Source organism: Cervus canadensis, chromosome 32 (assembly GCF_019320065.1).
Source record: "Cervus canadensis isolate Bull #8, Minnesota chromosome 32, ASM1932006v1, whole genome shotgun sequence".
Classification (NCBI taxonomy): Eukaryota; Metazoa; Chordata; class Mammalia; order Artiodactyla; family Cervidae; genus Cervus; species Cervus canadensis.
This window is the reverse complement of record NC_057417.1, coordinates 39,348,575-39,372,631: the sequence shown is the minus strand read 5'-3', so window position 1 is coordinate 39,372,631 and position 24,057 is coordinate 39,348,575. Positions and strand designations below refer to the sequence as shown.

At 44.9% G+C, this 24,057-nt stretch overlaps 1 protein-coding gene across 3 annotated transcripts in view; it reads left to right on the top strand.

Annotated features, from left to right (window-relative positions):
- LUC7L (LUC7 like) overlaps positions 1 to 24,057 on the top strand; it is a 28,067-nt gene that overhangs the window by 2,596 nt on the left and 1,414 nt on the right. For all 3 annotated transcript variants that reach the window (XM_043455984.1, XM_043455986.1, XM_043455985.1), the window contains 6 exons: positions 3,750 to 3,848; positions 14,172 to 14,282; positions 15,272 to 15,415; positions 18,800 to 18,976; positions 21,131 to 21,219; positions 23,943 to 23,972. In XM_043455984.1, the coding sequence (XP_043311919.1) occupies positions 3,750 to 3,848; positions 14,172 to 14,282; positions 15,272 to 15,415; positions 18,800 to 18,976; positions 21,131 to 21,219; positions 23,943 to 23,972 (650 nt within the window). The remainder of the gene's footprint in view (positions 1 to 3,749; positions 3,849 to 14,171; positions 14,283 to 15,271; positions 15,416 to 18,799; positions 18,977 to 21,130; positions 21,220 to 23,942; positions 23,973 to 24,057) is intronic.

Genomic DNA, 24,057 nt, shown 5'->3' with positions numbered 1-24,057 from the left:
GTTTTGTGTTACACCACCCTTTCAGGAAGTCAGTACATGATCTGATAAGTATAGAACTCTACAATTTTAAGTTCATTTCATATGAACCAAACAGATAAATGCTAGTTTTGCAGAATGAACATTTATTCAAAGTTATTTAGTATTTAAGAAGACTAAAGAATGTCAGATTATCTACCATGATTCAGCCACTTACAGAAAATGAGTTCATAAACACCATCACCATTTTAAGATGTCACAACCCCCTCATGTAATGTAAAAATGTCTCCTAGTTTTAAGGGTTCAATATGCATGTGCTGGGGAACGCTTTTTCTAGGATTAATTGGTGCTTTTGTCATTCCCGTTTTGGGGAGGAGTTTCTGAAACACTGGGCTGGTGTATTATGTCTTCTCAGGCTTGCCCTTCTGACAGCAAATAGGAAACGGCTACAGAGCCTCACGCCTCTGTTAGCTGAGGTCTTGCTTGCAGTTGACTGGCTATGACTGCTGAGTGTTCTGGATCATGGGGGTGCCGTCACTGTAGACTGCTGCCTTCCACTGGTCATAACAGGCAGCCAGGAGTGTGCTCCTAGCCTGGAGTAGGTGGTGTCCTAACCTGCAGTTGTTGGTAGGTCTTAGTGGAAGAAGTCAGAGGAAGTAGAGGGACATGCACCAGAGTGAAACATTTCAGCTGTATTTTTCTGGAATGCTGATGAGGGAGGGCATTTCCTACAAATGTTTATTGTATTAGGTATAGGTTAATTTGCCAAGTATTTACTGTACAAGTACTCTGCCAGGCACTGGGGATGTGGTACAAAAAATGTTTACTCTTATCTAATGGAGAAACAGGACAGACGGTAAATATCGAAGTAGGTTTTGGACTGTTTTGGATAGGGCAATATGGAAAGGCCTCTCAGGATAGGGAGCAGAGACCTCAATGCAGAGAAGACACTCATGTGCACCTTTGAGGGAATAGCGCTCCAGGTGGCTGATGGAGCCAAGGGAAGCAGGAGTGCATCTGGGTTGGTGTGGGTCAGGGGGAGGAGGCAGAGACTGTGGGGCTTTGATGAGAGGCCAGGGACTGAGCAGCGTCACTGCCGTCCCCATTGGATAGGCAGCTCAAACCGAGAAGAGAGCCCAGGAGACCTGTTTTCATGCAAAAGGTGCAGTGAATGTGTTGGGGGTGCTGAGGTCAGTTGAGATGAGGGCTGGGAATTTGGGTGGCGAGTGTAAAGATGGAGCCTCATGGCTGTGGGCTCCTGGGTGGCGGGGGTAGAATCTACTGTGCTCCATGGAGATGGACTGAGTATAAGCCACAGGACAGTGGTTAGAACCCTCAGCATGCTAAGGGCTGCTCCAGGCTCTCTCCTGTCAATAGGGGTGAGGCAGCAGAGGAATGGAATGGGAAAATGGTATATTGATAGTAAGACCAGAGGGATAGCTGGAGGGAAGGCAGTGTGACCTGTCTCTGTGGAAGAACTTTGGTTTTCTGAACGTTCTCTAAAGAGCCTTTATTGCTCTTCCCTGTCTGCTGTGTGAGACCTCTGGAGGGTAGAGAACACAGATGTTTGTGCGATTAAAAAAGAAGATAGAAGGTCTGGCATGCTGTATTTGACAGCCCCTTGCAGTATTTTGGAAGAAGTAAACTAGTGAGGTATTTCAGCTCTGTTGGGTGTTTGGCTGCCAGAGGAGTTGGCTAGTACTTCTACCTCCTTGGCAGAGTTGCAGAGCGATCTTCAGAGGCACATGGAGTCCCAGGCATGTCTTTCACCTGTTGTGCCAGTGGCCGCTTGAGCGCTCCCATCTGAAGGAGGGTGTTGGTCAGTTTTGCTCCGTGTGTGGTTCCCTAATATTGAAACTTTCTTGACAGTTGAAATTTTTAGAATGGAAGTTGATTTGCACTTAAGATTTTTAGTACTTAGTGGTTTTGTTGCTTGCTTCATCTGGAAGTAGTTTTTCTTTGAGCAACAGAATGTTCGTTAGCATTTAAAGAATTTCTAAGAGCTGCCTCTCGTTTTTCAGCTGTGGCACTTAGTTACCTTTGTGTGATTTTTTTGGCTATGCAGCATGTGGGATCATAGTTCCTCAAATAGAGCTCAAACCTGCACCCCTTGCTTAGAAAGTATGGAATGTTAACGACTGGACCACTAGGGAAATCCAGAAGCTGTATATATACATAAAATATATGTTTTTAAAAATACATTTATTCATTTATTATTTTTGGCTGTGCTGGTTCTTCGTTGCTTCATGGGATTCTCTCTAGTTGTAGCAAGCGGTCTTCTCATTCAGTGTCTTTTCATTGCAGTGGCTTCTCTTGTGGAGCATGGGCTTCAGAAGTTGCAGCTCTCGGGCTGTAGAACAACGGCTCAGTAGTTGTCTATGAGCTTAGTTCAGAAGCTGTGTATTTTTTAAGGATTATGTTGGGTATTTAAAAGAGTGAATGAAGCAGAATTTGCCAGCTTTACAATGATAGCAATTCTAGTTGCAGCTTTAGCTTTTAGAACTTGTGTTTCCTTACCTCTGGATTCCCCATGTAACCAACATACAGAAACTGCACGTGACCTCATAGTAAGCGTAATGAAGGAAAACAGCTTTTGCATTTACCATTTGGTCAAAATGAATATGAACTCCACCCTTGGCTCTGTCACTTGGTGATGCTGTAGGACATTTTGTCATAAGGATGGCTGCACCTTCTGAGATTAGGGCCAAAGAGCTGGAAACTGTCCTAGAATGTTAAGGATTTTGTAATCCATGGAGTCTTTTGCTAACCTCGTTTTGAACACACTTGTAGTTTGAGCTGAAGGATTTCTGGACTCTGCTGCTCTTTGTTCCCTTGTTAGATAGTTGTGCTTGTGTCCAGCAGCTTGGGCTCCTGAGGCATCTCCTCACTGGGCTGTTGGGGTTTGTCAGTTGGCACCTTCTGACTTGTTAACCTGACCCTCAGCATCCAAACGTCCCTGTTGCTGTTGAGATGACCACAGACAGGAGTGGAGGGGGTCCCTGTACAGGGTCCTTTACTTAGGACTTAGGTAAGAAGAAATGCACACTGCTGTCTAATTATTCTGTCTGTGCTCACGATGTGCAGTAGCACATTAGGCTGGTCTTAACTGGTAACACAAATAATATGTTTTGGTGAAAGAGCCTTTTGTCTTTCAAGTGGGGCGAGTGAGTGGTCCAGTCTGTGTCCCCAGGTGTGTGTCCAGAGTCCTTTACCAGGTTAGAATGGAGTCGTTGGCTCTGAGTCAGCTGGTTGTGCTTTATTTCCTTTGATATGCAAAGAGCTACTTAACGTTAGGTGTTAGGTTCTGTGGTAGCTCCCCAAAACCTGATTTCTGTCTGTTCTTTCCTCTTTTTGTCTCTGTGATTTAGGCTTTAGTGGTCAGGATTATAAGAAGGAATGCATGGAAACTTGTTGCTGTCAGTGATACTCTTGTTTCCTGGCCTTCTTGCCACCCCTTCCCCCATGCTGCTCTTTACTAAATAGACATTTCTTACGTCACTCATGAAATAATAATAATGGTGAATGCTAAGTAATGAAAAATAGTCTAGTAATCTCTGGTTCCATAGGTACACTGAAGTGCATATTTTTTGAGTGTCATGTAATCATGGTGGAAAAAGGAAAATAAGACTTCTTGGCCCCGTTGTTTCTTAATTTTCTTATCATAGGCAGCATTCAAAAAAGCATTGTTGATTTTGATGACAGTTACCACCAGGTCATGTGCTTCCTACAAATGGTTAGATGTTTGTGTGTAAATTTTTGTTTCTCTTTCACAGCGCATGGACTTAGGAGAATGTACCAAAATCCACGACTTGGCCCTCCGAGCAGATTATGAGATTGCAAGTAAAGAAAGGGACCTCTTTTTTGAGTTGGATGTAAGTTTTATTTGATGTTAATTGTTCCCTACTGTGAAGAGCCAAATACTGCACTAACAAGAATAATGTAATGTGTGTAAGTTCTGACACAAAATTATAAAACAGATGTTATTCCTCCACTCTCTGGCTGGGAGCTAGGATGTGGCCAGGACAGTTCTGTGTCTGTCTACCATCCCAACTCTTCTACATTTTGTACTGTATTGTTTTCTTTAAAGTGTTTCTTATTATATATTTTATGATTTCTTGGACATTATGTTTATTCTTGCTTTTGAACTTACAGAAATGGATTTATAGTGTAGGTAATCTTAGTAACTTTAGTTTTCCTTCAGTGCTATGTGCCTTTACATACTTTTTTGGGTATGGTTTGTTTTCATTGCTGCTTGACTGTTCCCTGAACTATCCATTCTATATTCATAGACATTTGGGTTGATTCTAGTGGGTTTTTTGTTTTTGTCTTTTTTATCATGAATAGCGTTATAAATGTTCTTGAATATCTTGGTGCACATGTACAACAGTTAACCTAGGGTATATTTTTAAGAGAAGAATTGCTTGCTCATAGGAGCTGCACATGTTTATTCTTGCAAGATAGTTCTTTTTCTTTTTCCTCCCTAATTTTTGATAAAGTGTATCAGTTTACCCATTTAATAACAGTGAACATACCCTTACCAACACTTGGTATTATCAGGCCATGAAATCTTTTGCAATTTAGTCGTTATAAATAAGTATTTCATAACTTTTGTCATTTTTCCCTCCCAAAGGAGCCTTTTTTAGACCCTTTCCCCTAATTCATCCATCTCCCTTCCATGAATTTTTTTGTTGTTGTTGGTTGTCCCCTCCATGAAATTCTGTAACACAGATACCCAGCATATCAGTTTATGTACTGTGATCCTTTACAGGTCACAAACCATTGTACTATCTTAAGATTTTCTTCACTCTTTAAGACCAGTTTTCATTCCTGTCTGCATTGGGAATGCATGATTTGGTCACTTTATTTTGTTAATTTATTTTAGGCTATGCTGTGCAGCTTGTGGGATTTTAGATCACCTTCCAGGGATTGAACCAGGACTCCTGCAGTGGAGGCGTGAAGTCCTAACCACTGGACCATAGGGATTCGGCGATAGAGCCACTCCGTTTTAGTTTTTTGCCTTTTTCTGAGTCCTCCATTCCTAGAGTAAGCAGAAGTCAGTGAGGGGTTTGATGCCATTCAGGTTCCTGAGTGAAGGAAAGCACTCAGTGAAGGCACTGAGCTTGGTGGGAGGAAGTCGGGAAATGAAAATCAAGGAAAGGCATGTGTTTTTTTTTTTTCTCCCAGTGGACATTTTAGAGGATATATTGTAGCTGGAGTAAATTCTACTTAAATCAGTAATCTTAAAAAGTGGTTAAAATTGCCATTTCTTTTTCAAGTGCATCAGAGTTGAATCTTCTTGGGATACCAGGTTTCAGAAACACAGGAACAGAGATGTATGGGTTAAATTTTCACTTTTAGTTATGTAGCTTTTTGTATCACAAATCTTAGGATTTCTGCTGAATTAGAATGTCCCTGTGCTTTTTAAATGACCTGATGAATTCAGTATTTAAAAACAGGGTAATAGAAGAAATTGAGAATACAGAAAGACTGAAACATACAGTAATTTAGTATTTTTATGCGGGGCATGTGTTCAGCCACTGTGGAGAAGATGAGTTTTTTTAATGAACAATATTAGAAACTGTGGATTACCCAGTTGGCAAAAAACCGGGTTGGATCCCCCAAAAGAGAATTTTGTTTTGCCATCTTGATATGTTATAAAGCCTAAGAAGCTGTAAGGTAAAGATGGATACATTTTTTCTGTATAAAAACTTAAAATACTAGCATATCAAGAATTCCCATATGTAAATAAGAATTAAGCTGAGACACAACATCTGCAGCATATGAAGGGCAGGTACCTTTCATGATAAAGCTCATCATGACTGAAAAGGACTGTAACAAGAGCTGAATAGAAAACGGTCAGAGGATAAAGGACATTTTTAGTGGGCATCTAATCCTGTGACCGGTATTCACCCTCACTCAGGCTGAGGAGTTGGAGAGTTAAGTAATTCTGATACACCTCTTGAATGACTGAGCCCCCGAGGATGGGAAAGCACGTGGTAGCAGTGCTAGCTCTGAGAGTATATCTGATGACGCTTGCTTATGAGCACAGGTGAATTTACCTCAGAGTAGTCCTGCAGCATTGCAGCCTGCAGACTCCATCAGTGAGGGCTTGGTCAGGTCGTTGCTCTCTACAGTGGGATGACGTGCAACTGTGGAAAGAGGGTTGAGGTAGTGAAATTATGTCCGAGATAAAGTGGGAAAACTGGTGTGATATGATGACTTCCATAGTGTGATTTTTAAAAAGAAAGGGTGTTTACTGTTGTTGACGTGCTTAGATTTACAGAGGAATTTTAGAAGAAACCACGAGACTTTGAACACTTTTGTCTTAGTTGGAGGGCTAGAGTAGGTCAAGAGATGTTTTTGTACTGTGAAAATTTACCATTTAGAGGAATACCTTTTCCAGTTTAAAAGGTGACCACCCCTCCCTCCAGCTCCTTAAAAATCATATTTGAGGGAATTCCCTGATGGTCCAGTGGTTAGGACTTCCTCCTCTCACTGCCAGGGGTTCCAGTTCAATCCTAGGTCTGGAAACTAAGATCCCACAAGCTGCAGCCAAAATATAATATATATATTAAATAATAGGTATATTCTCTGTCTTAGAAAAAGTCATATTTTACCTTATAGATGGTTCATGTTGAAATGTTTGCTAGCTAGTGCTGAACCTCCAGAGGAGGTCTTCCTGTTCTGATGAGTGGGGGGTGACTTGGAGCAGCTTTGCTTGTCGGAGGGCAGTCAGTGAGTAGCTGTCAGCATGTTAAATGCATGTATACACTCGTTCCCGGATCCTGCTGCTGGGACTGTATCTTAATGGTATGTGTTACTGAGTCCACAGAAAAGGTGTTCATTGCAACTTTTTTTTAAAGTGAAAAGAGGACATAATGGGACTGTTTATTAATGAGGACTACTTAACATTAGTTATTGCCCTTTCATACAGTGAGTGGTGCTTTGTGGAGCTCTGGGTGTTAGGAAGATTTTGCCATAACTTTTTGTTTATTTACTATTTTTATTTGTTTATTATTATTTCTATTTATTATTTGCTATGATTTTTAAAAATATGCCATTATATTTAAAAATAATGACTTAAAGGTAAAATTCACAAGCCATAAAATTTATCCTGCCTTGACTTTTTAATACATATTAGTAGTGTTTGGATGTGCATGGGTTACTTTAATACATTAAATGTGGCCTGGCTTTGAAATACCAGGCTAAAATAATTTATTTCCTTAGTTATGCAGAATAAACTTAGAAGGAAAAAATAAAGTCCTTTTCCAGAATACAGGTTTGCTACAAGAACTTGATGGAATAACTTTTTCAATCTTCTTGATAGGTAAGACAACTGTTAGAGATTCCAGGTGAAAAGTCTGCCCTTTCCACGTGACTCCTATCCAGTGCCTCTCCAGAGGTCACTTGTATCTTTCGAAGATAGGCTCTTCAGGATGAGCACATGTATATAGCAAAAGCTAGTTGTGATGTTTCTTTTCGAATTGCAATCTTGATAAATCAGAACACCTCAGAAGCGCTTTGGCCAGATGGGGTCAGTGAGCTGACTCTTGATCTCTCTGACCTGTTGCTGCCTCCGGAGGAGCTGCTGTTGGTGTGAGGCTCCAAGCCTGCCACGTGGCCGTGTGGATGGTTCAGTTCCCAGGCGTGGAAGCAGCAGCTCCTGTGTTGTGTTGAAGTTGGTTTCTGGAGGGAGTACAGTGTAGTCATCACTACTAGAAGACGGACACAGGTTTTGTTTTCACAAATTGTGAACCGTCACTAATCCATTATTTTTATTAGTGACTTATATTTGTATATCTTACCAAGTGTTTTGGTATAATCTCTTCACTGTTGACAGTAAATCTGTGAGGTGGGCCTAACGTTTATCTCCAGAGTCTCTGAAAGTATAGTAAGATTGGTGCTATTTGCCAGAAGTCATGGGAGCATCGTCACATGACCCTGGGAGAGTTATTTTGTTGAGTGGATCAGTCAGGGGTGTTCAGGAGCTTTATTCAGGTTGTATTAGAGACAGCGTTTTAGAATAGATTATTATAGTCATACCAACATGAAAGCTTTTGCATGTTAGATGCGTTTCATCTATTCTGTCAGAAAAACTTCTAGAACTTGAGTTTTTAGTGGATTTATTAATAAGTGGATGCATTAATTTAAAAGAAAATTATGCTTTTATAGAAAGCAACATCATTATTAGTCTGTTTTATTTCTTTTCTTTTTTTTTTTTAAGTTTATTTCACTACGCTGGGCCTTGGTTGCAGCACGCAGCATCTTTAGTCATGGCAAACAAACAGGAGCTTTTAGTTGCGGCATGCGGGATCTAGCTCCCCAACCAGGGATCGAACCTGGGCCCCTACACTGGGAGTGTGGTGTCTCAGCCCCTGGATCACCAGGGAAGTTCCAGTCTGTTTTATTTCTGAATTAGTTGCTCAGCTTAGGTGACATTTGACTTTCAGTATAAAAATCTTTCATAAGAGCTCATCAGCTCTTATATACAATTTTAAAATATTTATAAACTTTTAATCTCCTCTAAGCAGTTTGTAAGACATGGTCCTAGAGTATTTGCTTGTGTATGAGAAGACTTCAGGTGTTTATTGCATTGTTCTGAATTAGTGAATGGTGAAAAAATGCAAATAATATACTTGCTGTGGGATGGATATAGTTGTTTTAAATAGTGAAATGCTGCACAGGTATAGATCATAGAAAATGTGTGCACTGATGTAAGAAATGAAAAAGCTTTAAAAACTGTCCCAGATGGAGTAAAAATTGTGTACTTGTATATGTGTTTTAATACAGTTTCAAAAGGTATTTACCAAGCTCATTTGATTATTTCTTAGGAAGAAAGAATTATGCTTTTTAAGTCATGTGAAATCATTAGGTCCAATTGAATTGCTAATATAGTGTGCAGAAATGAAAATTTAAAGGTTCTTCTGCTTTATAACTTACTTCTGTAAATTCTCTGTCTTAAGTACAGTGGACCCTTAAACAACACAGGCTTGAACTGTGAGGGTACACTTAGAGATTTTTTTCAGTAAATGCATACTGCACAGCTACAGGATCCATTGCTAATGCCTCCTCCCCCGACCCCGCCCCGCCCGTTGTTCAAGGGTCAGCTGTGGTTGAAAACACAGGCAAACAGTGGTACACAAAGTAGTGTTGTCATAGCATCGTCTATAAAGTTGAAAAATTGGATGCAACAAAAAACACTTTAATGATGAATGAACAGATGATGAGGTACTCAAATGGTAGACTGTGCCCTTGAAACTAATGTTTGTGAGACCTGAATGTTCAGTGACTTAAAATTCCTTAGGAAGTCCTGAGCAAGAAAGGGATAAGTGTGTGTGTATTGGAACTCACCGTGTGCTCTCACTGGAAGTGTGGCCAAATCAGAATTCCTCAGACTGTCACGGAAAACCCGGAAAGCCTCCTTCCCTGTGCCCCCCCACTCCCTAGAGGCAATCCCCTACCACAGCTTCAAGGTGGAAAAGGAGCAACAGCTTGCTGTTCAAGTGCTGCGGGCCGACCTTGGATGGCCAGTTGCTTTGTTATGTTTTACCTTGGAGGATCTCAGACAGCAGGAGGTGTAACGGCTTAATGGATCTCCGTGTACCCGTCACTCATCCTCAGGAATGATCAGCTCATGGCCAACTGACTTCTCACAAATCTCAGACTTCACACATCCTGTCATCTGTAGATATTTCAGTGTTGCCATTGACTTGTGAAGTTCTTTTTACTCTGCATACAAAAATCTGGTATTATAGTTGGTTGGGACAGAATGTACTTATTACCGTGTTTTTCTTTTTTAATTGAAGTACAGTTGATTTATGGTGTTGCGTTAGTGTCTGGCGTACAGCCAAGTGATTCAGTTTTTCATACCTATACATTCTTTTTCAGACTCTTTTCCAGTATAGTATATCACAAGATACTAAATATATTTTCCAGTGCTGTACAGTAGGACCTTATTTGTATATTTTATACATAGTAGTTTGTATCTTATTAACATGTTTTTTTAAATGTGTTGAGAAAAAATTTAAACATGCAAATGTAAGCAGAATAATATAGTGATCATCTCTGGGTTTCGTCTCCCAGTTTTCAGTGATTGTTGATGTGAAGACTTGATTATTTTGTTTTTCCATGCTGGATTATTTTACAGTAGTTCCTAGAGATGGAATTTCATCTGTAAGTACTGCAAATATATCTAGAAGATAATTTTATTTAAAATATTTATTATTTAAAGGATAATTTCTTAACCTTATCTAACAGTCTTCAAATTTCCCAGATTGTCTCAAAAAGGATTTTTTTTTTCAGTCTTTTGTTTGAGATACCAAAATAAGATCTACACGCTAGGATGCTTGTAAGTCTTTTTACATCTGTTGGAAGAAATTAATGTTTCTCATATCCTGGATTTTGCTGATTGTATCCTTATGATGCAGTCTTTTTAACGTGTTTTCCCTTATATTTGAAATTTCCTGTAAGCTGGGGAGTTAGATCTGGATGCAGGATGGTCAGAATCAGGTTCTCGTTTGACAGAGTAGCGCAGAGGTGGAGCTGGGCAGCGGCTGGCGCGTCACCTCGGCAGTGCGACGTCAGTGGACTGGAGCGGCGCGGGCAGCCTAGCTGCTGTTGCTCAGGCCCCCATCAGCCTGGGGCCGTGTGTGTCCAGCAGCAGTGAGGATTATTGCCTAGATCAGTTACGCCACTAGGGTTGCTGCTTGTCACTAATTGTAAAACACGTAAGGTGTTCACATGGTTCAGAGTTTGAGATGGGAAAGGTGTGTTGTGAAGCCTGTCTTCTGCTCTGCTCTTCAGCCCCGTGATTGGCCCCAGAGGTAGCCAGGTGTTGAGTTTCTTCTCTTACCTTTGGAGATTATGTGGAACCTGAGGGGTGTGTATCTCACTTTTCTTTTTTTTTTTTTCCTCACTTTTCTTAAAACACAAGTAGCAGTCTCCGGGACACATGCTTTGTCTGCCTGCTCTTCCCTCATCTTGATTTAATTTTCAGCATATATCTCAGATTATTCCCTGTGTAGTTAACTCCACCCTTTCTGTGGTGACACAGTATTCCAGAGGCTGGGTGTCTGTTTTGTAGGACCAGCGCCTGTTGATGGTCATGGTGCTGTAGGACACATCAGCACATCCTGAGTGTGTCTGGGAAAGATCCCTAGAGGCGGGACTGTCCCCCCAGAAAGGCTGTGCTTTGTCATTTTGGCGGCTAGTGCCACCATGCTCTCAAGAGGGTGAGTGCTGCCCCCAGCGGCGCCTGGGAGTTCCCATTTTCACGTCTTCACTAACAGAGCAAGTTACCAAACTTCCAGTTTTTGCCATTCAGAGAGGTCTAAGCAGGTATTTCTTTGTGGGTCTGACAAGGTTGTCATAAAGGTGTTTCTTTGTGTAGGTATACCCTGCCTAGACCCTCAACTTGAGCTGGTGGCTGGCACCTCCACCCAAAACTTGGGTTACCTGGGAGAAAGTACCTCACCATTGTCTCTTTCTAGTCCAGCACAGCCTCAGCCTGACCACCCCAGGACCTGGCCTTAGTTTCTTGAGAGAGTTGCACCAGGAGTTCCTTAGGAGAGGGAGTAGGTCATCTGTGTAAATGCATCTCAAGTATCTCAACTTGGACGTGGACACACAGAGCGCCGTTAATTCACATTGACTTAACTGTGCGGAAAGGCCACAGGGCAGCGCGCTTCTTCACTGTTCACATTTGGAAAATGTAAAGATTTTTCTCTAATCAGTGAAAACACAGTTCACCTTTTCCCCACGTTGATTTCCTTTGGGATGGAACAGGTTTCTAGAGCAACACACCATCTCACCTAGTGGGACCACTGCTCTCTGTCTTACACGGGTGTAGTGTGGCAGTCACACGTGCTCTTAGGTCCGGGGTTAGAGTCCCTGTGCCCCTGGGCGAGGTACTTTGCCCTTTTCTAGTTTCTGTGTACTGGGCTGGTGAGTACTGCCTCAGCTGTGAGGGCCAAGTGTAGGGACTGTGGAGTCAGATCGCGGGGGTCCTTGCCTCCCGGCGCTGTTCCTCAGGACTGTGGGGACTGTGCTCCTTTCCTCCATCTGGGAGTTGGTGCCTGGAGAGCCTCGGTGGCTGTCCTGAGGCACGTGTTTGCACTGACTGTTGTGCTGGCAGCGCGGGCTCCTCGGGCTCCCGGTGCTGCAGGGCCGGAGGGTCAGGGAGAGCGCCTCACGTCTTGGGGCGAGGGGCGGCCTCAGCAGGAGTGAGACCTGTGCAGCCCTGTGAGCTCAGCCCCCCGAGCAGTATGTGCTTCATCACACAGCCCTGCATGACAGAGGAGAGGTGCATGACTTCCCAGTAAGTGGTAGGTTGTCAGTAGCACTTAATTTGTAGGTTTGAATACCTTCTTTCTAAATTTTATTTTCATAATGTAAACCTGCCCTTTGATTTAGGAACCAAAATGAAATTGAGAAGCACATTGAAGAGAAGGAGGGGCAGCAGAACAGAGCCATCTTTTAAGGAACATTCAGTTGAGATGTCTCTGCATTCTGCCTGTTCTGTGCTGTGAAGTTTACCATTTAGTTATTAGCTGATCAGATGTCTGAGTCCATAGAGACTCAGTTTCAGAAAGTAAGGTGCAGTTGTTCTTTGCTTGGTAAAGGCACTGGCAGAATTGCCCACTTGAGCCCTGATGAGCGGAGTCCTGGTTCCATGTCGGGTGTGAGATTGCTCTCTGGGGAGGCAGTAGAGGAACTCTCTACCCAGGTCTCAGCACCTGTGCGCGGGTGGCCCTGGGGCCTCTTGGGCTGGTCTTCAGGAGCCCTTGTCCCCATGAGCATGGGAGGTGCCTGACTTGCACTTTGATCCTGTCAAGTCCCCACCTTGTCAGCAGAGCTGGTCAGCTCTACATCCTTCCAGGAAATGCAGTGCGTGCGTGCCAAAAAATGCTGGTCACTGGCTTTCCCAATGGTTTGATTTGAGCATAGTGAAATGTTCATCGAGAATATTTGAGGACCAATAACAGGAAGGTCTTCAGCTCCAGGAGTGTGGAGTTGGGGAGTTTGCCTTGGTGGATTGCAGGTGTAGTGCTGTCAGAGAGCCTCTTCCCTGTCTTGACCAATGCCCAAGTGTGCTTTCCTTTGAAAAACGGGGACCCCACTGTCAGGCTGATCCCTGCTGGGGGCTCTCTTCAGACCACATCTGGAGGCAGGGACATAGGTCATCACTTCTTGGTCCCTTGACCTGACTTTGATCTGCCTTATTACCATTTGCACCCAGAGCTTTCCTCGCTTTCCTCGTTCTGCTCTCCCTGTCTAATCCCGTCACTGCTGCCGACATCACTTGCTGTCTGTGTAACACACCTCTGCGTCAGGAGCGTGGGGCCTGCTGCCCAGCACTGGTCCTAGCTTGGCAGTTGAAAAAGGGATGTCCTGTTTGTATGTGTATCTGAAGTTATGTTGGGGCCTGACTAGTCACAGCAAGTTAACTGCTTAGCATATATGACCACTTACTGATTAGTATTTTATTGTTTTCCACCAACTCTTTTCAGAGTGTCTTTTCCTTTATCTCTTTGGGTAAGTAGTAAACAGTTTTCCCACTGCTTTAGATGGTAGGCCACAACTGAACGTGTTCACCGCTCAAGTAACATTTGTTCTATTGTTTTGTTTTGAGGTGGAAGGGGGAACTCTACCCTCAGAACATGAGGGAATAATATTTACGTGGCTCACAAAGACCAGTGAGTACATCTGCACCCCACGCCTCACCAGTGGAGGGCCTCTGACATCATAACACGGCCTAGCCTCTCCTGTCCCTCAGAACAGTTAGTCAGGCCAGGTGTTTCAGCTTCCTTTAGAATTTCTTGAAATTGTTGAGGGATGGGGGTTCTTTGACACATTTGGAGATAAATCAAATGAAGACCATACTTGTGTATGGTCGTTTGGTTTAACAAAGCCCCTTGATTGAATGTGATTGTGGACATGTTAGCAGTAGTGTAGCTTCAGATCTTCCCACTGAACCAAGAGGCCTTAAGAACCAACCCAGGGGCTGATTCATGTCAGTGTATGACAAAACCCACTGAAATGTTGTGAAGTAATTAGCCTCTAACTAATAAGAATAAAAAAATAAAAAATTTAAAAAAAAAAAAAAACCAACCCAGGACTGCATTTCCTATCGAACACGTGAGCTCTGAGGTTGCAGGCATGTCACTGACCGGAGCCCTCTGCCTCTCCTGAGCTAGGCGATGGATCACTTGGAGTCCTTCATCGCTGAGTGTGATCGGAGAACAGAACTTGCCAAGAAACGGCTGGCAGAGACGCAGGAGGAGATCAGTGCAGAAGTTTCTGCGAAGGTATGCGGGTAGGGAGGCCTCCACCTCAGGTCGTCGGTATAGAAGCGGGGCTGGGACCTGTCAGTGCCAAGTGTGCATTTCGGGGTGGACAGTGGGTGTCCACTGCCCTGGCTGTTCGAGGTGAGGAGGGAAGCCGTCACCAGGCTCGTAGCCCGTCACTGCATGGTGCATATGTCGTAAAGTTCCTTTATTAACATCCCTCCGCATAACAGGAAATGGGATAAGTTAGCAGGGAAATGCTTAAATTCTGGTGTGTCTGTATCAGGGAGGAATAAGTAGACCTGGTGAAATTGGCATGTACGTCATTGAGAAGGCCTTGCCCCTCTTCAGTGGAGTTCTCTTCAGTGTTTTTTTCTCCTTTCAGTTTTATAAAAATATTTCTTAGGAGATAGACAGTTTTTAACTAGCCCAGTGGTGCTGTTTATTTCTAAAAGAAACTCCCAGTAATTAGTCATTTTGCTTAAAGGGTAAGTAATGTATGTGTTTAGGCTCACACATTTTGTTACCCTCACCTGGCGACTGAGCTGTACTATGAGGTGTATAGAGTGACGGCCTGAAGCTGGCCCACAGGACGGGCCTTAACGGCCGTGGGAGTGACAGGCGTGTGTCAGGGGTGTTGCCTCTGCTAGGATGCAGTGCAGGGGTCTTATGAGTTACGGTCTGACACTTAACGGTCGGTCTCAGTGGTGGCAGTATGGGCGTTGTAACTGTTAGAATTCACGTCATCAGTAAAGTTTCCAGCTGTTGGTGTATTTGTTGTGAAACAGCAGAAATGCAACAAGAGAAACACTCTTTGCATTAAAAAATCTTTTGTTTTTATTTTTTTAATTGGAGGATAATTGCTTTACAGTGTTGTGTTGGTTTTTGCCATACAACAGCACAAATCAGTCATAACTATACACACACCACCACCACCCTTTCAGCCTCCGTCCCAGCTCTCATCTTTTGTTTTTAGATGTCTTCTTACGTGGCTGTCTCTTTCTCTCCAGGCAGAAAAAGTACATGAGTTGAATGAAGAAATAGGAAAGCTTCTTGCTAAAGCTGAGCAGCTGGGAGCTGAAGGAAATGTGGATGAATCACAGAAGATTCTCATGGAAGTGGAAAAAGTCCGTGCAAAGAAAAAAGAAGCTGAGGTTGGTGAAGAAAATGTTTTAAAGAGGGAAGAAACATAGTAACTTCAGAGAGCTGACCATTGGACTAAAAGGAAGCCATGCTTCCATTTTCTTTTTTTTTTGTTTGTTTATTTAAGGAGAGGGTAGGGTTGAGTGAGTAAGTGAAGCCACTCAGTCGTGTCCGACTCTTGGAGACCCCATGGACTGCAGCCTACCAGGCTCCTCTGTCCATGGGATTTTCCAGGCAAGAGTACTGGAGTGGGTTGCCATTTCCTTCTCCAGCATTTTCTTGAATATTGGGGAGGAGTTGGAAATAGGGTGATCATGTCAGGATGGTACAATTTCAAGTCAGCACACCCTGGGGTTTGTGTCTTCACTGCTCGCTTGACCCCTGAGGCCTCAGACTGGGCACTTTGAGCTCTGAGCATCACTCCCGTGTGTAGAGTGCATCCTGAGCCTAGCTTGTCTGTGTTAGTGAGCACCTCCGGTCTCTGTCCGTCTGCTTCCAGGAAGGGCCCGGCGTGCGAGGTGTTCAGCTGATGTGATGGGGCCTAACTGGCTTTGCAGTTGCTGTGAAGAGAGGCCTCGGGTTGTTAGTGGTGCTGTGCCCTCGGGGGAGAGACCCGTGCAGGTTATGGACACCACCCAGGTGGTGTCCTTGGGTGGCCAGGCCAGGACTCTGCTGTGTGGTGCAGAAGCTGAGTCCAGGACTGTCTGAACTGTTTCCTCTGTTGGGTTTTCTGCTTCTCAGATCCTCGCCACTGGAGTGGAAGTGGCCTGGATGGACTTCGAGAATGGTGGGAAGGTTGGAGTCAGGGACAGAGGGATGGGAGTGTACCTTTACTCCTCCTGTGGGCCAGGCAGAATGCATGTGAGTACTGGCTAAGATTCACTCTGATGAAGATGGGCGCTCCAAAGAAATGGGGTCTCAGTTTAAGAGTGACTTGGGGTGCAGGGCGTGTCCAGGTAGGGCAGGGTGACCCTGAAGGCCGTTTGCTGAGACTCAGACAGAAGATGGTTTGGATGGTGTATGGAGACGCGATGGCGGAGTGGGCAGCGTGCCAGTGCAGGGCCGGTTTTGATTGTTGCTGCTCCCCTGGCTCTTGGTGGCACCTGAGACGAAGGGGAGCTCAGTGATGACAGCGGAACACGTGAGTCCTGCCGAGTGCCCACTGAGGCAGTGACACGTGCATGTGGAGTCCCAGGTCCTGCATCAGAATCCTTACATACGATCCACACCTCTGTGTATTTAAAGGGGAAATTTGAGTGTATGGAGTCAGGCTCCCTGGGTTGCTGACAGTACCCAGCAGAAAGGTCAGAGGGTCAGGAAGGAAGGAGCTCTGTAGCCTTTTAGTGAAACCTGAGGCCAAGCCTTCCTGCATTGAGGAGCAGAGCAGACACCAGAAACCTGTGAGGTGGATCTGAGATTTGAAATAATGTAGATGTGGGGTTCACCACTTGGATGTCTGCAGACCGCCCCAAGAGCAGCAGGAGTCGATACACACGGGGACTCCAGGTGCCTTGCTCCGGCCACTGTCCCTGTCCTCATCACCTGAGTGCCCCCCTTACTTAAAACTTAACAGACAAGACAGGGTGGCTTGGAGGGGGCAAGCCTCCGCTGTGCTGGTCTGGGTGGTGTCTGACCTGCCCTTAGTGGCAGACAAGGCTGTTTGGTGTCCTAAGAAGTGGAGATGGAGGGGCACTGTGTGCTTTTTACCCAGTTTGCCGCAGTGGTTTTGTCTTAAACTGTAGCACAGCCTCCCACCCCAGAACAGCTGCTGAGTGACCCCTCAACACCTGTAGGTCCTGCCTGCTGCCATACCAGTCTGCCCTCCGTTCTCAGCATTTGCTTATTTTAAGAACATTGCATAATGGATTCACACAGTATGTAACCCTTAGGGATTGACTTTTTTTTCACTCAGCGTAGAATTTATTTTGAAGGATATTAGAGGATGGCATTCATAATTTCAAAACTACTGAAAGATGTAGAATATTATCTCAGATAACTCTCACCCACCACGTTTAGTGCTTCTCGTTAAGCTGTTTGACTCTTTAGGAAAGAAGCAGCACTCTAATGGAAATCTGAGCTCACCGTGTTTCCCCTCTGGCCCCAGAGGCGTTGGTGTGCATTCGTTGCACACCTGGGCTCATAAACCATGTGTGTTCCTGGGCAGGTGTGTAGGCGTCCCGCATTGGTGCTTCAGGTCCTCCCACTTGCATCGCCAGGCAGCGCTCTCCAGGCTGCTGTAGGCGGATGGGTTCAGTTTGTTTACTGCTGCAGGACTGCATTTGAGGGGCGCATGGCTGTTTGTCCATGGGTGGTTTTCCAGGTCACTGATGGTTTCTCATCTCACGGCCGGTTCTGTGTGTCCAGCAGTGTACTCATGTGAGGGGTGTTTCTGGTAACCCCACCTTTACAGACAGGCCGCCCCCCACAGTAACCGTGCTGCATGGGCGCCAGTGTCAGGGTATGCGAGGGCCTGGTATTCTGTGTCTCCGTCAGTTTAATGAGTGACATGATGTCTTATTTTAACCTGCATTTCTTAGGGAATGTTTTGAATGTGTGAATTAATGGAAGATTATTACATTGTCTTCTCTTCAAGGACAAATGTTGAAATGCATCCCTCAACCTAGATTTTGAAGGAGTGTGTTAATTTGAGCACAGGCAGCCATCAGTGTGTCCTGGGTCATTTTCTTTTGTATTCGTGTATTTTCCTTTGAGGCAGAGTGGCTCCCTGTGATGAGACTGGACCCCACTGGCTGCTGGGCAGGGGCAGGGGGTATGTGTGCGCGCTTTGTTCTGTTCCCTTAGGCACAGTTCCTCGTTTGAAGAGATGTCTGGTGTGTTTCTCCTTCCAGATTTTAGGTTTCAGGGCTGCATCGTGCATTCCTGGATACCGGGACAGACTCTGGATGCTCTTGTGTTTTGCCTGTCTGTCTGGTGTGATTAGGGGCGCTGTGAGGAGCCTGTAGTCTGGTCTTCACAGAGCTCTCCGCCATCACAGGGACTCCCTTTCCCCACTGGCCGTTAGCACAGAGTCTCCCGTGTGTCTCAGTGTTCTGAATATCCCTCACTGCTTTGAAATCATGACTTTTAGTTCATTTCTTAAACAAACAGTTTAAATTGGATTACAATTTAATTACAAGTATCTGAAGGTTTGTAAATGATTCAGGTTTATGTATTTTGAAATCATCTTTAGGGAATTTCCTGGTGGTTCAGTGGTTAGTACTTGGCACTTTACTGCCAGGGCCTGGGGTTCAGTCTCTAGTCCTTGAATTAAAGTCCCACAAGCTGGGCAGCTAAAAATAAAAGTCACTTCCCTTCATGTACTTCCATTTTAGGGGTTGAGTGGACAGTGGCATTTGAGTTAACCTCACTTGGATCATTCTTTTCCCATTCTCCAGGAAGAATACAGAAATTCCATGCCTGCGTCCAGTTTTCAGCAACAGAAGCTTCGTGTCTGTGAGGTCTGTTCAGCTTACCTTGGCCTCCATGACAATGACCGTCGTCTTGCAGACCACTTCGGGGGCAAGTTACACTTGGGATTCATTCAGATCCGTGAGAAGCTCGATCAGTTAAGGGTATGTTAATGTGCTGTGTTTCTGAAGAAGCCTGCAAAGTCATAATTGTCTTCTTGTCTCTCTGCTTGTAGCAAACCTTGTGTTCTTTTTTTGTTGGTGGAGGTATCAGGCCTTAGTTTTATACTTTAGCTTTACAGTGAGCTTACTCAGGTGTCATCACTGTGTTCCCTGAGATCTCAGAATCCAGCAGGGCCTGGGATGTTTGTTTAGTCTACTACCCATTCTTTACAGAGAACAATGGCAGAATTCATCCCAGGTACAGAGAACTCCTGCACCCCTCTGAAAACACTTCTCTTTGGAGGTGAGAGAGACAGTAGCCTGTGGTTTTTCTCTTTGGGCGAAGGTGGACCTGTGGTCAGGCTAGAAGCATGAGAAGGTGACGGGGCTTTTCCTGGTGGCCCTGCCCCATGGCTGGATGCCTCTGTCCCTTCCTCAGGGCTTCTTGTTTTCCTGGGTTAGACTACAGCATTTGATGTCATGGATGTGGAATGCTGAGAAGGAAAGTTAAGCAACTTTGGGATAAGCTGAATTGTTTTCAGACTGATTCAGCCTGCCTAGCTGTATACCAGGATGCTGGGAAATATGCAGGCCTTTCCTCCAGAAGCCCGAAATCTGGAAGGACAGATACGTGGGCCACCTTGACAGTCAAGGCCTCAGGCCATGTGTGGCCCCAGGAAGGGACAGTGGGTGGTGCCCTTAACGCCCAGGGAGGGTCCCTGGAGGGTATAGGTTTATGGTATAAAATGTAAACATATTTTCTGTGTAGCTGATATAGTATAAATAACAATTTGGTGGCAGTTAACCATCTTCATAAAAAATCTACTCCTTATATTCCTGTTTTCCTTTAAATTATCATTGCATTCCATAACATCCCAGAATTTTGCCCTAATGTTTCTTATACCTGAAAGCCTTTTTTTTTTTTTTTTTTTAACATAACATCAGCATACATTGAAACTTCTTTCCATGAAATCTTTAGACCTTAAGTATTCACGGATCTAAAAATCGTATTTTTGTCATTGTGGTTATGAGCAATATATAGTTGATAGAGTAAAACAGCCAAGTTACAGATTCCGGTAAATAGCTATTACAGTATCAGCAGAAAAGGTTACTTGGAAGTGCACCTCTTAACCATGAGGAGGGTGGGAGCTCCGTGCCCAGTTCAGAGAGGGCTTCACTCAGTGGTCCCGGCGGTGTGCACGCCTGCACCTAGAGGGAGGCTGGGAAGAGTGAGGACTTCCCCGTGGGGGACCCGATGTTTCAGGGATTGGGAGGGTTTGGGAAGGAGCTGATGCTAGCCCCTAGGCTGGTTCTTGGGCGGAATATGTGTGGAGGCTGAGGTGCTGAGACAGCGTCCTTGTGACCTGCCCCCAGTGTTGGATGTATGACGTCAGAGGGCAGAGCTGGAGGAGCCACACAGGAGAGCTTGGCCCAGATGCTTTGAGGACACACACACACACACACACACACACACACACACGCACGCACGCATCCCCAGCCGTGCCCTTTCTTCCTGGGGGCCTAGCTCTTGTCGGCACTGAGATTTTAGGTCATGCTGCACGCCCTCTTGGACCTTGTCTCGTGGCTCTGGATAGCTTCCCCTCCCTGGGGGGAGGTGAGGAGGCATTCTCCTCAGCAGCATGAGATGGCGTGAAAGGCTCCAAGTGGGTTTTGGGGTGCTCCAGTGGCGGGGTCTCCAGGCCACCTCCTGTCCCCCTCCCGCCCTCCATGTCCACCACAACCCATCCCCAGGACAGGCGGCAACAAGACTGGGTAGCTTGGCTCCCCATAGCAAGATGTGCTTGATCAAATACACGTGTTCTCCTTTACATAAAGTTTGTGGGGTCTCCTTTGGGTAAAAACCTTAACTTTCTTGATTGATTTGAAGTCATATGATAAACTTTCTGTAACTTAGAAGTACAGCACCTGTTAGAATTAGTAGTTTGTCACTGATTTTATAAAACAGTTTTTATTCCATGTATTTTCTGTTGTTTAATAAGAGGTTTTATTAATAAAAATTGTGTTCCTGTTCCCTGAATTTCCCTTAGATTCTTAAATCGCCAGTGCTGAGGTCATGTAAAGGCGCTTTGTTTAGCAGTGTTCACACCCTACTGTGTATGTGCCTCTCTCATCTTCCCAGTTTTCCATTTTATTTAGAAAACCGTGGCTGAGAAGCAGGAAAAGAGAAATCAGGATCGGCTGAGGAGGCGAGAGGAGAGAGAGCGGGAGGAGCGGCTGAGCAGGAGGTGAGCCCGAGGGCACCCCGCCTATCCCGAGCACACACCCCATCCCGAGAACATCCCACTTATCCCGAGGACACGCCCCATCCCAAGGACACCCCACTTATCCCGAGGATACCCCCAATCCCGAGAACACCCTGCCTATCCTGAGAACACCCTCCCTATCCTGAGGACACCCCCCCATTCTGAGGACACCCCACCAATCCCGAGGACACCCTATATACCTGGCAGCCTTGCTGTTACTTGTGACACTTGAGGTCTGCCAGGTACCTGATGGCCGTGAAAAGAAGCAGAAAGATTCCCGCCCAGAGCAAGCCCTATGGCAGGATCCACCAGGGACGGGCTCACATGGGCCGAGGGCTGGGGGTGGTCAGGTGGGAGCAAGGAGAACATGAGTGGTTGGGAGGGTCCAGGCCCAGGAGGGGGCAGGGACGAGCTGTGTGCTCTAGGGGCAGAGCTGATAGCATCTGCTAGCGGACGCTGTGAGTGGTGCAGAGCAGGAGTGGAGCTGGCCTGGAGTGGCCGCTGACAGTGACAGGGGAGGGGAGCCTGGGAGCGGAGTTTTGGAAGAGGTGGTCCTGGCCGTGTTAGGGCTGGGATGCCTGAGAGCAGCCAGGTGGGGGTGGTGGGTCTGGTTAGAGTTCAGGGCAGTGTCTGGAGCCCAGAGTAGCCAGGCTCTGTATTGGGCACACAGACTCCTGGAGGGATTCCTTAGTGAATAACTTGTTAACTTTTTTGTTTTTCATTATTTTAATTATGTAACATGTTGATTATAAAGAGACTCAGTATAAAAAAATTAAGCACAGATGCGAGGGTCTTTCCACACAGGCGACCGCCATCGTGGGGTGGGCTCTGTGCACGGGTACGTGGGCCCTCCCGCAGCTGGCGTGCTCTTGAGGCTACACAGCGCCATTCTGTGATGTTGTCATCACCTGTCTTTCTATTCTCCCGCCTTTGCCCACCCTTGTTTTCCTACCTCTAACAACCACCAGTCTGTTCTCTGTATCTGTAAGTTTGGTTCTTTTCTATTCCACATATAACTGAACTCATTATAGCATTTATCTTTTCCTGTCTGACTTATTTTACTTAACATAGTGCTCTCAGGGTCCATCTGTGTTGTTGCAAATGACAGAGTTCCTTCTTGTTTTGTGACTGAATAACATCCCACTGTATATATACAACTACATCATCTTAATCGGTCCATCTATCTATGGACACTTAGATTTTCCTGTGTCTGAGCTATTGTAAATAATGCTGCAGTGACCCCGGAGTTGTAAGTATCTTCAAAATAGTGATTTAATTTCCATCAAGTGAATATCCAGAATTGGAATTGCTGGATCATATTATAGTTCCATTTTGATTTTTTGAGACACCTCTATCCTGTTTTTCATAAGGGCTGCACCAGTTTACATTCCCACCAGCAGTGCGTTCTTTTCTCTACATCCTCACCAGCACCTGTTTCTTGTCATTTGGCAGTAGCACTCCCGACAGGTGTGAGGTGACAGCGCATCGTGGTTTGGTTTGTATTTCCCTGATGAGTAATGTTGTGGAGCAGTTTTTCCTGTGCCTTTGTATGTCTTCTTTGGCAAAACATTTGTTCAGGTCCTCTGCCCATTTTTGAATCTTCTTTTCCTTCCATTAGAGTCATGTGAGTTCTTTTCATATTTTGGATATTTGCCTCTTGTCAGTTACTTGATTTGTAGATATTTTCTCCCATTCAGTTGCTTTTTCATTTTGCTGATGGTTACCTTCATTGTGCAGAAGCTTTTTAGTCTGATGTAGTTCCCACTTGTTGACTTTTGCTTTTGTTAACTTTGCTTTTTAATTTTAATTTTTGGTGACTTATTATAAAAGTGTTTTTGAATGAGTGCTAGTGCGATCATCCTTGTATGTATTTGAGTATATATAAAGTTCCTTAGAATTCCTGGGAGAGAGGAATTTAATATATAAATACTGGTAGGTGTTAAGGAAGTTACTTTCCTGGAAATTTTATCAAATCATTCTCTAGCCACATGGTGTGTGAGCAGCATATTTTGTCACTTCCTCCTTCACAGGTTGAAAATTGCTGCTTAGAATAGGATATGAGACCTGCATTCTTGTTGTCAAGTGTATTTCTTTTTTTTTTTTTTTAAATATTATTTGGCTGCATCGGATCTCAATTTAGGCACATAGGGTCTTCCTCTTACCATGTGGAATCTTTCCTTAGGGCACACAGGCTCCAGAGTGCGTAGACTCAGTAGTTGTGGCACGTGATCTTAGTTTCCCCATAGCATGTGGGATCTTGGTTCCCTGACCAGGGATTGAACTCATGTCCCCTGCATTGCAGGGTGGATTCTCAACCACTGGACCACCAGGGAAGGTCCCTCAGGTGCATTTCTTACATTGCTGATTGTGTACTGTTTCCCAGGAGCTCCTGCAGCACTCCCAGGAAAGTGAGCCTGGGTTTGGAGCTTAGGTATCCTGCCCAGCCCTGTACCGTGACTGTCTGTGTAGCTGGATTGGTGTCCACTGTGAAGTTTGCAGAACCACTGGTTCAGCTCAGTGCAGCCTGGACCCCTGCGTGCTTGTCTCTTCCTTCTCCCTCCAACAGGTTGGGGGCCCGGGGCGGGCCTCATAGCAGGTCCTGTGGGAAGTTGACCCTCTTCACCATGTGGATGTGAAGCACCTCCCCTCAGCTGTAAGGAATTGGGCTGTTTTGGGGGAATTGCTCATCTTTTTTTCCATTTTAGGTCTGGATCAAGAACAAGAGATCGCAGGAGGTAGGTTTTCCATTGATCCTTTCTCAGTAAGATGTCCTTTTCCACATGCTTTTTTCTTAATATTTAACCTTTATAACTTGGCATT